The sequence below is a fragment of the Myotis yumanensis genome, unplaced genomic scaffold (assembly GCF_028538775.1).
Source record: "Myotis yumanensis isolate MYYU_CA2020_CCGP unplaced genomic scaffold, mMyoYum1.0.hap1 SCAF_23, whole genome shotgun sequence".
In the NCBI taxonomy this organism is placed as follows: Eukaryota; Metazoa; Chordata; class Mammalia; order Chiroptera; family Vespertilionidae; genus Myotis; species Myotis yumanensis.
Window position 1 is genome coordinate 11,810,440 of NW_027223774.1, and position 13,159 is coordinate 11,823,598.

At 45.6% G+C, this 13,159-nt stretch overlaps 1 protein-coding gene across 1 annotated transcript; it reads left to right on the forward strand.

Moving 5' to 3' along the window:
• The first annotated feature begins 562 nt into the window (after positions 1 to 562).
• On the forward strand, positions 563 to 5,220 carry LOC138999917 (galectin-10-like). The gene is made up of 4 exons (XM_070402136.1): positions 563 to 664; positions 2,273 to 2,349; positions 2,843 to 3,053; positions 4,969 to 5,220. The coding sequence occupies exons 1-4, from the start codon at positions 650 to 652 to the stop codon at positions 5,080 to 5,082; spliced, it is 417 nt and encodes a 138-aa protein (XP_070258237.1). The 5' UTR covers positions 563 to 649; the 3' UTR covers positions 5,083 to 5,220.
• Positions 5,221 to 13,159: the final 7,939 nt, after the last annotated feature.

Below are 13,159 nucleotides of genomic sequence, written 5' to 3' on the forward strand. Positions count from 1 at the left end.
AAGTGTTATTATTACAAAGAATTTTTCATCTTAAATGTCCAATCTTGATTGAGGTATGTTGGAAGTTCACCAAGAGCGTGAAACAAAAAGGCTAAAACACTGTTGGCATTAACAGAGCCAAGGGACCTACTGTGGAAAAGAATTGAGACAAGACTTTATCTCTATCTCCAGGGCTGCTGAGGATCTATTCCTATGACCTCCCAGGACCTCTGGAAGGGAGTCCTTACCTCCGGGACCACCAAATCTTTGCCATTAATCAAGTCAGAAAAATGGGTACCTTTTGGGTGGGTTCTACTCTGAGGGATAAATACTTGGTGAGAGGCACGTAGGCTGGATTATAGACCCACTCACCCATCATTCCATCACCCTTATTCATGAATTTTTCCTGCTAATCTTTCCTCACCCACAGTTTCCTCACTGACGTTTCTATTGTATCACAACACGTCCTTTTCAAGGACAAGTTGTGATTGATTCTATTTATGATACCCCACACCTTCTCACCGGCTGGGGATCTGTCTAGAAGAGACTTAGAAACTGAAAGGAAGCCAGAGGGCGGGGCTTCCATAAATCATTTATAACCTGCCACTTGCAGACATCACACACACAACCAGACACAGTTCGGAAGAGCTTCCCAGCAGAAGGCACAACAATGGCAGCGATCCCGGTGAGTTGAACAGGAACAGCCTTCAGTGATCCCAGGTCCCGTAAGGGAAGGAGGAAACAGTCTGAGATTTTCTGAGATGAAAGTATTGGGAATGTTTTACTAGGGGTTGTGAATGTTTGGAAGAGAGAGGATGGGCCAGTGTAGCTACTGTCAGCATTTGGTGGTATCTGACAGAGGGTGAAGTCTATTGAAACACTGTGACTTTGTGTGGGAAGTGAACAGCTGACTGGGATGAGGGAGTGTGAGCATGGGTGCAAGGGGGTGACATTGCACGTTTGTCTTCATGCCTCTGAGTATGTGTGTGTAGTGCAGCTGGGGCAGTGGTTGAACAGCTATGCATGTTATCGTGAGTACTAGTGTTGAGAGGTATGTGTGAGACGGTGAGTTCCATGTCTTTGTGTATCTGTGTGTGTATGATGATCTATGATTGCATGTTGAACTATGAACATGTGTGTAGTTGTGTCTGTTTCTGATGGTTCTCCCATATACAGTAGTGACTGATTAAGCAGCTGTGGTTCTGTTCCTGTGTATCATTGTGGCTCCTGGTGGGCAGAACTGGAGGTCTTGGGGAGAGTGGGTTTCCCAGGACTCCTCCAGAGCATTAATGAGAGCAGAATGAGCCAGTCCTCAGATGCCTCTTCTCAAGAAGGCTGGGGGAAAGAGAACTCCGACTGTGGGGCATAGGAGCTCCTGTCTGAATCAGCACACAGTGACCCCTGCTCCTGCCTCAGGTCTCCTCCCCCAGCCAGTCCTTCCTTTGTCCTAACAAAAAAATGGTAGGAGATCCTGACTCTCTGGGAAGGTGATTGGGAGAATTGGTTTCAGAGAATGGATCACCTGATGATGGAAGGAACAAAACCAGCTTCAGTCCAGACAAAGCTTACAGTTGTTATGAGGGAGCAACCTGTAATTCTATCTAATTCCTTTCCTGTCTCCCACCCTGTGTGCAGGTACTGACTCTCCTCAGCAACTTGTGCATATTCATGAAATGACACCATTGCCCCTGAAAATTCTGATGCATATACATGCCACACTCAGGAGTCTCCTTTTCCATTATTTCCCTCGCCCTTTAAACAACTATCTTATATTGGAGTGAATTTTTATATTTTATACTTTTACATTCTAAAGTCTTATCTTCACAGTTTCAGATAAAAACTGGTGGGAGGGTAGTATCCGAGAAAGGGCCCTCCCCTTCTGCTAAGTCACCCCTGTCAGACCCTATACCTGCCAGTGACCATGCTGAAGGTTTTACATGTATTAGCTCAGCTATTCCTGAGAACATCCTATGAAATATGAATTTTTATAATCCTTCTTGTACTGAGAAAATGGAAGCAGGGAGCATTCAAGCAATGGAACTCAGTTCTCATTGGTTGTAAGAGGCAGAATCCGCATTAGAATCCAGGCCACCTGGCTTTAGAACTCTTGCTGTTAACTTCAACCATATCATTTCTTCAAAGACACAGAGACCTGCCTGTGGTGAGGTGGGAAGAAGTGGGTCCTGAGAGGATGTCTTTTGAAGTATAACCTGCTTTGCCACTGGGAACTGTTACAGGATGGGAGACGACACCTGGCCTTACCCCTCTCAACCACTCTTGTCTCCCATGGCAGGTCCCATATACAAAATATGTATCCTTGTCTGTTGGTTCTTTCGTGAAAATCAAAGGGACATTTGTCATGCCTTTCAAGTGAGTATCTGTAGCCCATGGGGAGGAGAAGTGAGATTATTAGAGCTTTGGGGGTCACTTGATGCATGACTGAGGTTGACGTTTGTAATTATTGTAATGGTAGCACAATGCAGATGCAGGTTCTTGAGACCCATATGGTGTCAGGCATTAAAACTACAGGTGCATGACTGTGGGCAAGTGTTGAAGTCTGGGGGCTGGGGTCACTCAGGCATTGGAGCTGAGGTTGGTTATCAATAGGACACAGTATTTCCAGGGCAAGAAAAGTAGCCCCAGGCCAGTGACTGCTGCTCAGTGTGAGTCCTGGGCTAAGAGACGAGGCATCTCCCCAGCCTGGGCAGGACAAGCTGAAGCAGCCCCATAGGAACACGTACTGCAGTCTCACCCAGCAAGGCCTTCCTTCCAGCAGGAGTTGGGGAGGATGTGGATATGTGTGTTGAATGTGGTCCCCCATGAGTTACTGTCCTACTTAACATGCTGCCTGCTTTGCCTTCAGCATGAACCCAGAACTGCAGGTGGATTTCCACACTAAAACTGAAGTGAACACACACATTGCCTTCCATTTCCGAGTGTTATGTGACAGATATGTGGTGATGAACAGCCGTCAGGGTGAGAACTGGGATGAAGAAGTGAGGAGCTCTGTTATTTCCTTTGAGAATGGCCAACCCTTTGAACTGGGCATCTTGGTGCTGTCAACGGAGTACCAGGTGAGTGTGCCAGGAACATCTACTACCATCCTGTGGCTCTCAGGGCTCTCACAGGAGCACACAGCTCTCCTTGGCCTGGCCCCCAGAGTCACTTGTGGTTCATCGCCTGCCTCTCTCATCACACAGCACCCTCTGCTTGTACTGCCATGCTCAGGTCCTTTTCCAAATCTAAGCAGGTCAAGATCAGCCCACATGCCTTATTCTCCAGGGTGGAGAAGTTCCTGTCTTCACTCACAACCATCGTTTCTACCTATGCTCTCATTCCTTCAGTTTTCATGTAGGAGATTGTTAAAATGTGCATATAACTAATTATAATCAGTCTAAAATTAAGTCTTTCCTACATTGCCAAACCCAGTCCCTCTCTCCAGAGCAACAATTCCTAATTCCTTTATGCTCCTTCCAGAGATACTATATGCTTGTTCAAGTCTATGTATCTATGTATCTATGTATCTATGTATCTATCTATCTATCACTTATCTCTATATGCTTCCATGTTTAAACAAAGAGGTTATAAGTTACTCTAGAAATCACACATTGATATCTAGATTTTACTTGTTGTCAAAGAATGTATGTTAGAGAAACTCACATCATTCTATTTGTGATGCCCCAACATTATTTAATGTTTACATAACATTTCAATAGAAGCATTGTCAGAATAATTTAACTTGGCTCTTATTCATGCACATTTAGGGGGCTTCCATATTTTGCTCTTATGAACGATGCTTCATTCTATATCAATTTTGGTCACTATTAACCTCCCTATTCTTATAAAGGAGGATAATTTCAGAGGAATTGAATAACTGGTTCAAAAAGGCTATGCATTTTAAATTTGAAAAATTAAGACCTAAAAAGTTCAGTATTTCTCCATAGCCACACCCATAAAGGGTATGTTTAAGCCTTCTATCATTGGAGAAGCAAAAAGATTTCATGGCCTGTGACTGAAGTGAGGCATTGTTCCATTTTTATAAGCTTAATAAAAATGTCCTCATTTTAATCATATGTACTATTCCTTCTCTTCAGGAACATTCAAGTTTTGGTTCAGTGGTTAAAGCATTGGCCTGCACTCTGAGGGTCTCAGGTTAGATTCTTGGTCAATGGCACGTATCTGGGTTACAGGTTCAATAACCCAGCCCCAAGAAGGCTAATGAGAAGTCAACCAATTGAATCTCACATTTCTCTCTCTCTCTCTTCTCTCTCTCTCTCTCTCTCTCTCTCTCTCTCTCTCTCCTCCTTCCTTCCACCCTCGCGCTATAAAAAATAGGAAAAAAAGAGTTTTATTCTTTACTTTTACCACCCATCAGGAGTAAACAGCAGTAACATTTAGCAGAGCTAAACCGAATGCACTCAATAAACACTTAATGACCAATTAGCCCAGTGGTTCTCAACCTTGGCTGCACATTAGAATCACCTGGGAAACTTTTTAAAATCCTGATTTCTGGGCCTCCTCCTCCGGAAATTCTGTTTCTTCGTTGCTAATGTTGTGGCCCCACCCCATAACAAAGAAATAGAATTTCCGGAGGAGGAGGCCCAGAAATCAGGATTTTAAAAAAGATTCCCAGGTGATTCTAATGTGCAGCCAAGGTTGAGAACCACTGAATTAGCCTATGATACTCTATGCAAGACCCAGACTCCCAAATCATGAAACAGATCCTGGCCAGAGGGAAGCCCAGGCAGACATAGACACTGCGACCTAATGTGCTAACATAAGTGGAAGAATGAGAGAATCTCAGGAAATAGGGTGAATAACTGTCTGAAATCGTCACAAAAGGAACGCTATAAAAAGAACAGGTGTGTTGGGTTTTAGAGTGTGACTAGGACTTTCTGGTGGATGGTGCATGTGTAGGATAGAAACGGAAAGGAAGACGGCAAGTTTGTTTGGTGGCATGCTATATTTCTGACACGTACTGTCTTCCAGGTAACAGTAAATGGTCGCCAATGTTACACTTTTCCCCATCGACTTGACCCAGCATCTGTGAAGATGATCCAGGTGTGGAGAGACATCTCCCTGACCTCAGTGACTGTCACTTAGAGAAGGATGTGACCAGACTCCCCGTTGTCAAGGAGATCCCTCCACCTAAGTGACTCTGTGGTTCCCAGAGCTCACTAACAACATGGGTTCTCACCCTTCCCCCACACTCGGTCATTAAAACTTCTGAAAACATAACAAGATTTGCTTCTTGCTTTAGAGGGAAATGAGAGAGGGGAAAATAGAGTATGTGGTTATCAGCAAGAGGGGTGTGACAATATTGTGGGAGAAATCAGGGTATCAAAGTGGATAAACATTTCTCTGATACAAGGAGTGAGTATCAGGCTCATGAAATATCTGAAGAGACATTGGAACCATATTCTCATGATGTAGTGCTTAGGATATGTTAGAAACTCCGGAGCAAAATCGTTCCCCAATTTCACATAGCTAAACTAAGACTTTAGGCTTCTCTCTAGTGCTATAATTGGTGATTTGATGAAGGAACTTTGTATTTTGAGGAAAATCAGGTGAAAAGTCTTAATTGTTCCTTTATGCTAAGAATTTTTAATTTATATTGACACTGTCTGGTTTTGTGTAAGATACACTGGAAAATAAAGAAAATGACAAGGCCAGCACTTACAATTTCTTTTAACCCTCACCTGAGGATATATTTTTATTGATTTTGACAGAGAGAGAGAGAGAAAGAGGAGAGAGAGAGAGAGAGAGAAACATCAATTGGTTGCCTCCCATATGTGCTCTGACTGGGAGCTGAGCCTGCAACCTTTTGGTGTACAGGATGATGTTCCAATCAACTGAGCCCCCAGCCAGGGTGCACTTAAAAAATTGTAATCCAAGGACTATTTGAAGAACCAAAAAATTTTTCCCAAAGATTTTTCTATTATTCAAACAATTGCAAGATTTTTCCAATTTATATGGGCAGACGCCTGGGGCATGTTTCATAATAATTGTCACCATTTTAGACCAGGGAGGATAAAAATTGTTATTAAAACAAGAACAATGTATACACCCGGATGCAGCGACAAGATTCTGGTTTTGATGTTGTCTCACTTAGTCATTACAGAATAACAAACCTCCCCAAAACATATTGGTTTAAAACAATAATTTATTATTATCTCCGTTTTGCAGGATTATTGCTCTTATATGGGTAGCGTATTATCTGGCCTTAATCAAATTGCAGTGGGAAGTGAAGTTTTCTGATGGAAGCTTTCCTCATATCTGATACTTCACTTGGGCTGGCTGACACAGCTGGGGGCTGGCTGGTTATTTCTCTCTTCACATGACCTTCATGGTTGTCTTAGACCTCTTCAAATCACAGAGATCTCAGGGGTTTGGGACTGGCTTCTGCCACAGAGAACCCTTGAAAAGACTCAAGCAGAAGATGCAAGGTGTAATGGGACCTAACTCTAGAAGTCATGCAGTGTGACTCCCAACATATCCTATTGTTCAAACATGAGTGAGAGAGACGGCCATAGTTATGTGGAGAAGACTACACCAGGGAAAGCGTATGTTGCCTGTGATACATGACAAGTCATCTTAGACTAGTACTGTTCCACCATCAGGCTCCAGAGACATTCACACTTCCCACATACCCCCAAATCTGACACTTCCCAAGGAATTCCCAAGTGTAATACAATAACAGTAACAACTCAAGACAGAAGTTCAGGATTTCACCATTTAAACCAGGACCTGGTGCTCACGAAGTGAACTGAGTATAGCTTCTCAGGTGCAGTTCCTTTCAATGTGTGCACTAATGGGGCAAAACACATCATACATGCCAAACCTACATGCTGAAACAGACACAGAATAAATGCAATCCACATTTTCAGAGGCATAAATAGGAGGTGTATAGCAGCCGCAGCTTCATATCACATAGGACACCCAGTCAGGCTCATATCTACCCTTCTCTCTATGACTGTTTTGTCTGTAGCGATTGAGTCCACCCTCCATTCTCAGCTTCTTTGAGTTCTTGCCAAGATGTCAGAATGACAACTCCAGGGCCTCTGATTGATCATCAGCTTCTTAGCAAGTCCAGAGCACCACTTAGCAGACCCAATACTCAGAAGACACTATTCCTAAAAACATACCAAGGCAGATTTAAGAAAGTGGGGAGGAGGGGGTCAAAGAGAGGGAAAGGGGAACATGTGTAATACTTTCAACAACAAAAATAAAACAGAGCCTGGTACATCAAAACAAAGGAAAGTCTTCTGGAAATGGCCTCTTTGTCCACAAGGACTACCTCCACCTTCCAATCCCCCATTTATCACTTACCCACTCTGTGCCCCTCTGTCAGTCCCTCCACTCTCCAAGTTTACACTGCCTGAGTCCCACCCCTGTTCCTTCCCTTGGACCCCTTACCTTATCCTTCTTTCCATAACTGACCCTGATCCTCCCCCAACCGTCTATATCATTATGCCCTTTACCTTCTAATCCAGATTCACCCTGGAATTAGAATCAATCCTGTGGTTCTGGTGTTTATTATCATTTTAATTGCTTAGAAACCTTTGCTTGGTCACATAGCATTAGACCATGCTCACGTCAGCCTGTGTGTGTGAGTGCATCGGGCCCCAGCTGGTACAGCCAGATCAGGAGCTCCTCATCCTCAGTACAGGCAGATGGAGTAGACAGGAACGTTCTCAGCTTGGTGGCCCGTGGCCCCCTGGGGTCTGGGTCTGGGAACCCAGGGAGGGTGGTGACTGTAAATTGGGGAAAGTCCTGGCCTTCAGCTTCCACCTCTCACAGAGCCGGTGAAGAACTGCGGTCACTCAGAGATGAGTGCCATGAGGATTCAGGGGACATGGGTGCAGGGCCCCCTCAGCAAGCATCCCTCATCCTGAGAGGTGTTCAGACAGACTCTCCTGTTGGCCTCCATCAAAGCACAGCACGATGGATCTTTCCCTCAACCTGGCCTCCGCTCTGAGTTCTGTGCTCCGTTGTTCCCGGTTTAGCAGGAAGCCAGAGGTGTGACGCTGGGGTGAATGAATTACAGGTGCAGGTGTAGGGAGCCACCAGGAGGGTAGAGGCTCTGTGTGTCTCCCGGATGCTCCTCCCAGATGAAGTCCTGCTCACAGCTCGGTACTGTGTCTGGGGGAACGGAGGCAAAATGGGACCCTGGTGCATGGACTCCACATCCTTTCAGGACAAAGTGCTGCTGCAGGTGGTTGGCCTGCGGTGGGCAGGGACTTGCCCGCAACCACAGGGTGAATGTGCGAGGGTGTGGAAGTGGGCACTTTCCCACCTGAATGACCATGTTCTGTTCTGGCAGTGAGTGTGGAGGGCGCCCTACCTGTGGTGCGCACGCGCGGGTCACTGCCGCTGGGGGCAGGTGGCGCTCAGGCTTCCTCTCCAGATAAGCGCCAGGTTCCAGTGACTCCTCCACCTGCAGAAGATTCTGGGACACTGATCGCCTCTGTCCAGGGTCCTGGGCTTTATTTTCCTGCCCAAAGACCAACTCCTCCATCCAAGCGGGGCGGTTCCAGACCCTCCAGGCTCTGGGGCATCTTTTCCTCACTTGGGATCTCTTGGGATAAGCGTTGGACACCAATGTCCTGCCTCAACCCGGCCCCTTCTTAGGAAGCTGGGCTTCTGTGACTTGAGTCCCTCCCCATGCGCTGTAGTTTGGAGAGTCCAGGACCTCGGGAAGGGCCTCCACGTCTGCTGGGCTGAACGCGGACAGTGGAAACGTCCTCAAAGAGGCGACATGGAAGTGGGTGACAGGGCCGTCGTGGGTTGAGGCACTCACGGATTTGCTGGTGCAGAGGGCGGGCATGGCGCAGATCCTTGGGTCAGGCGAGTTTGAGTAGCATTCAGGGCTCATCAGACTTGGGATTTGGTGTTTGATTTTCAAATCAGATTATATGGACACTTCTAAGAGTGGACACAGAAAATACATGCAAATGGCGACCTCAAAAATGTCCCACCACGTTTCAATGGGGAAAACATTGCGTTTGGCTCCCAATTATTTGCTTCATGTGTGTACTTTCACACACGAGAATGTTTTTCAGTGAAAATGTTTTAAAGATGTTTTCAAATTTTCTGCCAAAATATTTGGCAAAAGCGTTTAACCATTGAAATGTGAAGCCACCCACTGAATGGAATCTCGGTGAGCAGTCATGGACTCTGTAGACTAGGGTTTCCTCCAGCTGTCATTTGATTTTCCTTTTGCGCATCCATGATGGGAAACACAAATATTTGGTGTGAGGATCTGTTTACTCTTCTTCTTCTTAATCATAGGTAATTAATGTAAGTTAAGTTTCATTTTTAATCTTTGAATGTATCCATACTTTATTTTCTTTTTACAAAAAAATGTTTTAATTGATTTCAGAGAGAGGAAGTGAGAGGGAGAGAAAGCTACAAACATCAAAGGTGAGAGAATCATTGATCAGCTGCCTGGAGGACAACCACTACTGGGGATGGAGCCTGCACCCTGGTCATGTGACTGAATTGACCTGGTGACGTCTTCGTTCATGGTTGGACCCTCAACCACTGAGACAAACCGGCCAGGGCCTCTGTAAATTTCTAAAACCAAATACCTACGTTCTCGCCTTACAGTGTTTGACATTTTACAATAGACTGTCAAGTCAAGAGAACAATTTCTAATGGGCGGAGTCAGCCTGACAAAGCAGGAATAACCTGGGGTAGGGAGGTGTGAAACTCCGCCCCTCCTCTCCCATGATCCACCTCAGCTCCTCCCAGGCGGTGCCCAGTGGGAATTAAATCCAGGCCTGCCTCTCTGGGCTCACATCCTCTCAGAGCACAGCGTTGTGTGGACCGCCTCGTCAGAGCCGCGGCTGCAGGCCAATTTTGAGGACAGAGGACAGAGGACTGAGAATTTGGGAAGGGCACGTCTGTCTGCCTGTCTGCTTTGTTGACTTCCTCCTTTTTTTGGAGGACACACACACACACACACACACACACACACACACACTGCTCCCTCCACTGCTGTAGTCATAAGAGGGGCCAGAGAGTCCAGGGAGCGGCAGGATTCTCAACCAGAGGGCTCCTGGGAGAGTGCGTCGTGTCTGGCTCCTCCCCTGAACGGTCCCCAGTTCTGAGATATATTTCCGCAATGTTTGGCAGTTGTCAGTGTGACGATCTTGCACACCTGTATCAGATTCACTGCTAGGTATTTGGTCTTCCAGACCCTTCATTCTCAAATTGGATCCGGTTCACCTCCACTTCCTTCCTGGATACGGCTGCTGCTGATGTCAATAAACAGAGAGCAACTGCTCTGGCAAGGACCTGTGCTGGTAGCAGAATGCATAGCTGCCAAAGAGACAGTTTAGTCGAGGGCAAGGGACAGACATGAAAGGAATAAGTATTGAACTCTTTTTTAAAGTGCATGTAGAGACCCGAAGGGAGTCGGTAATAGGAGACTTGACATAATCTCAGGAGTGAGTGAGTGGGTGAGTGCCCCAAGGAAGTGCTTTTTGGACTGACACCTGGCAGAAGAGGCCGTGATCCATAGTTCATTGCATAAATGATGTGTGTGTGTACGTGTGTGTGTGCGCGCGCGCCCACGTGCACGCGCGCGTACACGCGCGAGTTCTAAATGTCTTTAGTGGTAGCTGTGGGGCATCTGTGATGATGTCAATGAACTTAAGTAATTTAGTAAGTATCCAATCAACTCTTACAATTCAGGACCCACACGTGGTTGTCTGAAGTTCCTGCTCCAGGCTGCTTTGAGCACACTGAATGTAAGCAGGCAGGAGTCTTTGTGCAGGCCTGATTGATGGGATGTGAAATGTGCATCAGTTGGTAATTCCTGATACAAACTGTTTCAAATTCCTCTTCACATGCAACCCAAATCCAGACCCAGTTACAAACCACAGCTGCACTTTGATAGGTTCTTCCCTCAGCCCTGGGCCATGTGGTGAATGGTTTTACTCCAAAATCGGTGCTCCTCTTGCCCCTCTAGACTCCTAAGCCTCAGTCCACTACCTGACCCAGCCCCCATCCCAGGGTGGAAGGGGACTTGGGCAAGTAATGAAAAGTTTTCCTTCTGATTTCCAGATTTAAGTCTTAAGCTTTTTACTATTTGGAGACTGATTTTTCAACATTGTTAATGAAACCTTCTTACTACATAAATGAAAATATGAAACTCTCATGTTCGTTCCCATGTGCTGTTTTTTGGTCATTTGGACCAAATCTGATTAAAATCGTCATATGATCCTGAATTTATGTACCTGGACTTCATTTTCCAGGAGAGAAATTAGGCTTCAGAGCAAGCATTTGTGTGGTCACACGTGGGTGATTGCAGGTGTGGGCAGGTCAAAGGGCTCAGAAACATGGGTCCTACCACATCACGGCCCAAGGAACATGCTGGAAAATAGCAAGTTGAACAAGTACTAGCAGCCAGTTCCTGTGGCTGTGCTGGATCTGAAAACAATCCAACCTCCAGGGGAGAACTTGCTTCCACAGGCTTTTCAGTCCTGAGTGGACACTTTTTTCACAGGAAGAGGATTAGGCCTGGAGTGGATAAACCTATGGCCCACCAGTAATGTATGGGTTGCTGACTGCAAGCAGGAACAATTTCACAACACAAGGTGATTGTGAGACTGTTTATTAAAGTTGTGGGTAGTGAAATAAGGGAAGGGCTTAGGATAGATGAAGCAACAGGAGAGCCCAGGCGGGGATGCTTGGTGTCATTGGAAACGTTCTCAGGAAGATGTGGACCTAGGCGGGGCTGCTTGGGGTCACTAGAAACGTAATCAGGAAAGTATGGACCTAGGTGGGGCTCCTTGGGGTCACTAGAAACATAATCAGGAAAACATGGATGAGGTTGGGCTGCATGGAGTCACTAGAAACGTAATCAGGAAGATGTGGACCAGGTGGGGTTCCTTGGGTTCACTACAAAGGCTATCAGGAAGAAGTGGACCAAGGTGGGGCTGCTTGGGTTCACTAGAAATGTTATCAGTAAGACATGGCCGAAGGTCAGGCTGCCTTTTGCTCACTGGAACATCAGAGAAAGGTGGGGCTGGAGACTGGTTCACCGGAGTCCCTCAGAGTTTAGGTCATGCACACTCTGGGGCAGGGGTCCTTAAACTATGGCCCGCGGGCCACATGCAAATACAGATATTGTATTAGTTCCCGTTTTGTGTTTTTACTTCAAAATAAGATATGTGCAGTGTGCATAGGAATTTGTTCATAGTTTTTTAAAACTATAGTATGGCCCTCCAATGGTCTGAGGGACAGTGAACTGGCCCCCTGTTTAAAAAGTTTGAGGACCCCTGCTCTGGGGGAATGTTCCAGTTGCCCACTGGAACCCAGCCCTTGGCCTCCCTTTGCTCTTGCCATCACCACACTGCTGTCTGTGTCTATGGGTTATGCATCTATGTTCTTTGGCTAATCCCTTCACCTTCTTTCATCTACTCCTTCTGGCAAGTGTTAGTCTGTTCCATGTATCCATGCCTCTGTTTCTATTTTGTTCATCAGTTTATTTTGTTCATTATGTTCCACTTGGAAATCTTAATGTTGAAAACATTCTGATTTAACTAGTTTTTATTGTTTCATTTAACTTTTTTAAATGACTCTAAGACGTGTCATTAATTGGGTTGCTATAATTTATGAATAGGTCATCATGATTAAATCATACTTATTCAAGTGTTATTATTACAAAGAATTTTTCATCTTAAATGTCCAATCTTGATTGAGGTATGTTGGAAGTTCACCAAGAGCGTGAAACAAAAAGGCTAAAACACTGTTGGCATTAACAGAGCCAAGGGACCTACTGTGGAAAAGAATTGAGACAAGACTTTATCTCTATCTCCAGGGCTGCTGAGGATCTATTCCTATGACCTCCCAGGACCTCTGGAAGGGAGTCCTTACCTCCGGGACCACCAAATCTTTGCCATTAATCAAGTCAGAAAAATGGGTACCTTTTGGGTGGGTTCTACTCTGAGGGATAAATACTTGGTGAGAGGCACGTAGGCTGGATTATAGACCCACTCACCCATCATTCCATCACCCTTATTCATGAATTTTTCCTGCTAATCTTTCCTCACCCACAGTTTCCTCACTGACGTTTCTATTGTATCACAACACGTCCTTTTCAAGGACAAGTTGTGATTGATTCTATTTATGATACCCCACACCTTCTCACCGGCTGGGGATCTGTCTAGAA

Coding starts and splice junctions, on each gene's coding strand:
- LOC138999917 (XM_070402136.1), top strand. Junction 2,350..2,842: donor ACATTTGTCATGCCTTTCAA/GTGAGTATCTGT, acceptor CTTTGCCTTCAG/CATGAACCCAGAACTGCAGG. Junction 3,054..4,968: donor TGCTGTCAACGGAGTACCAG/GTGAGTGTGCCA, acceptor ACTGTCTTCCAG/GTAACAGTAAATGGTCGCCA.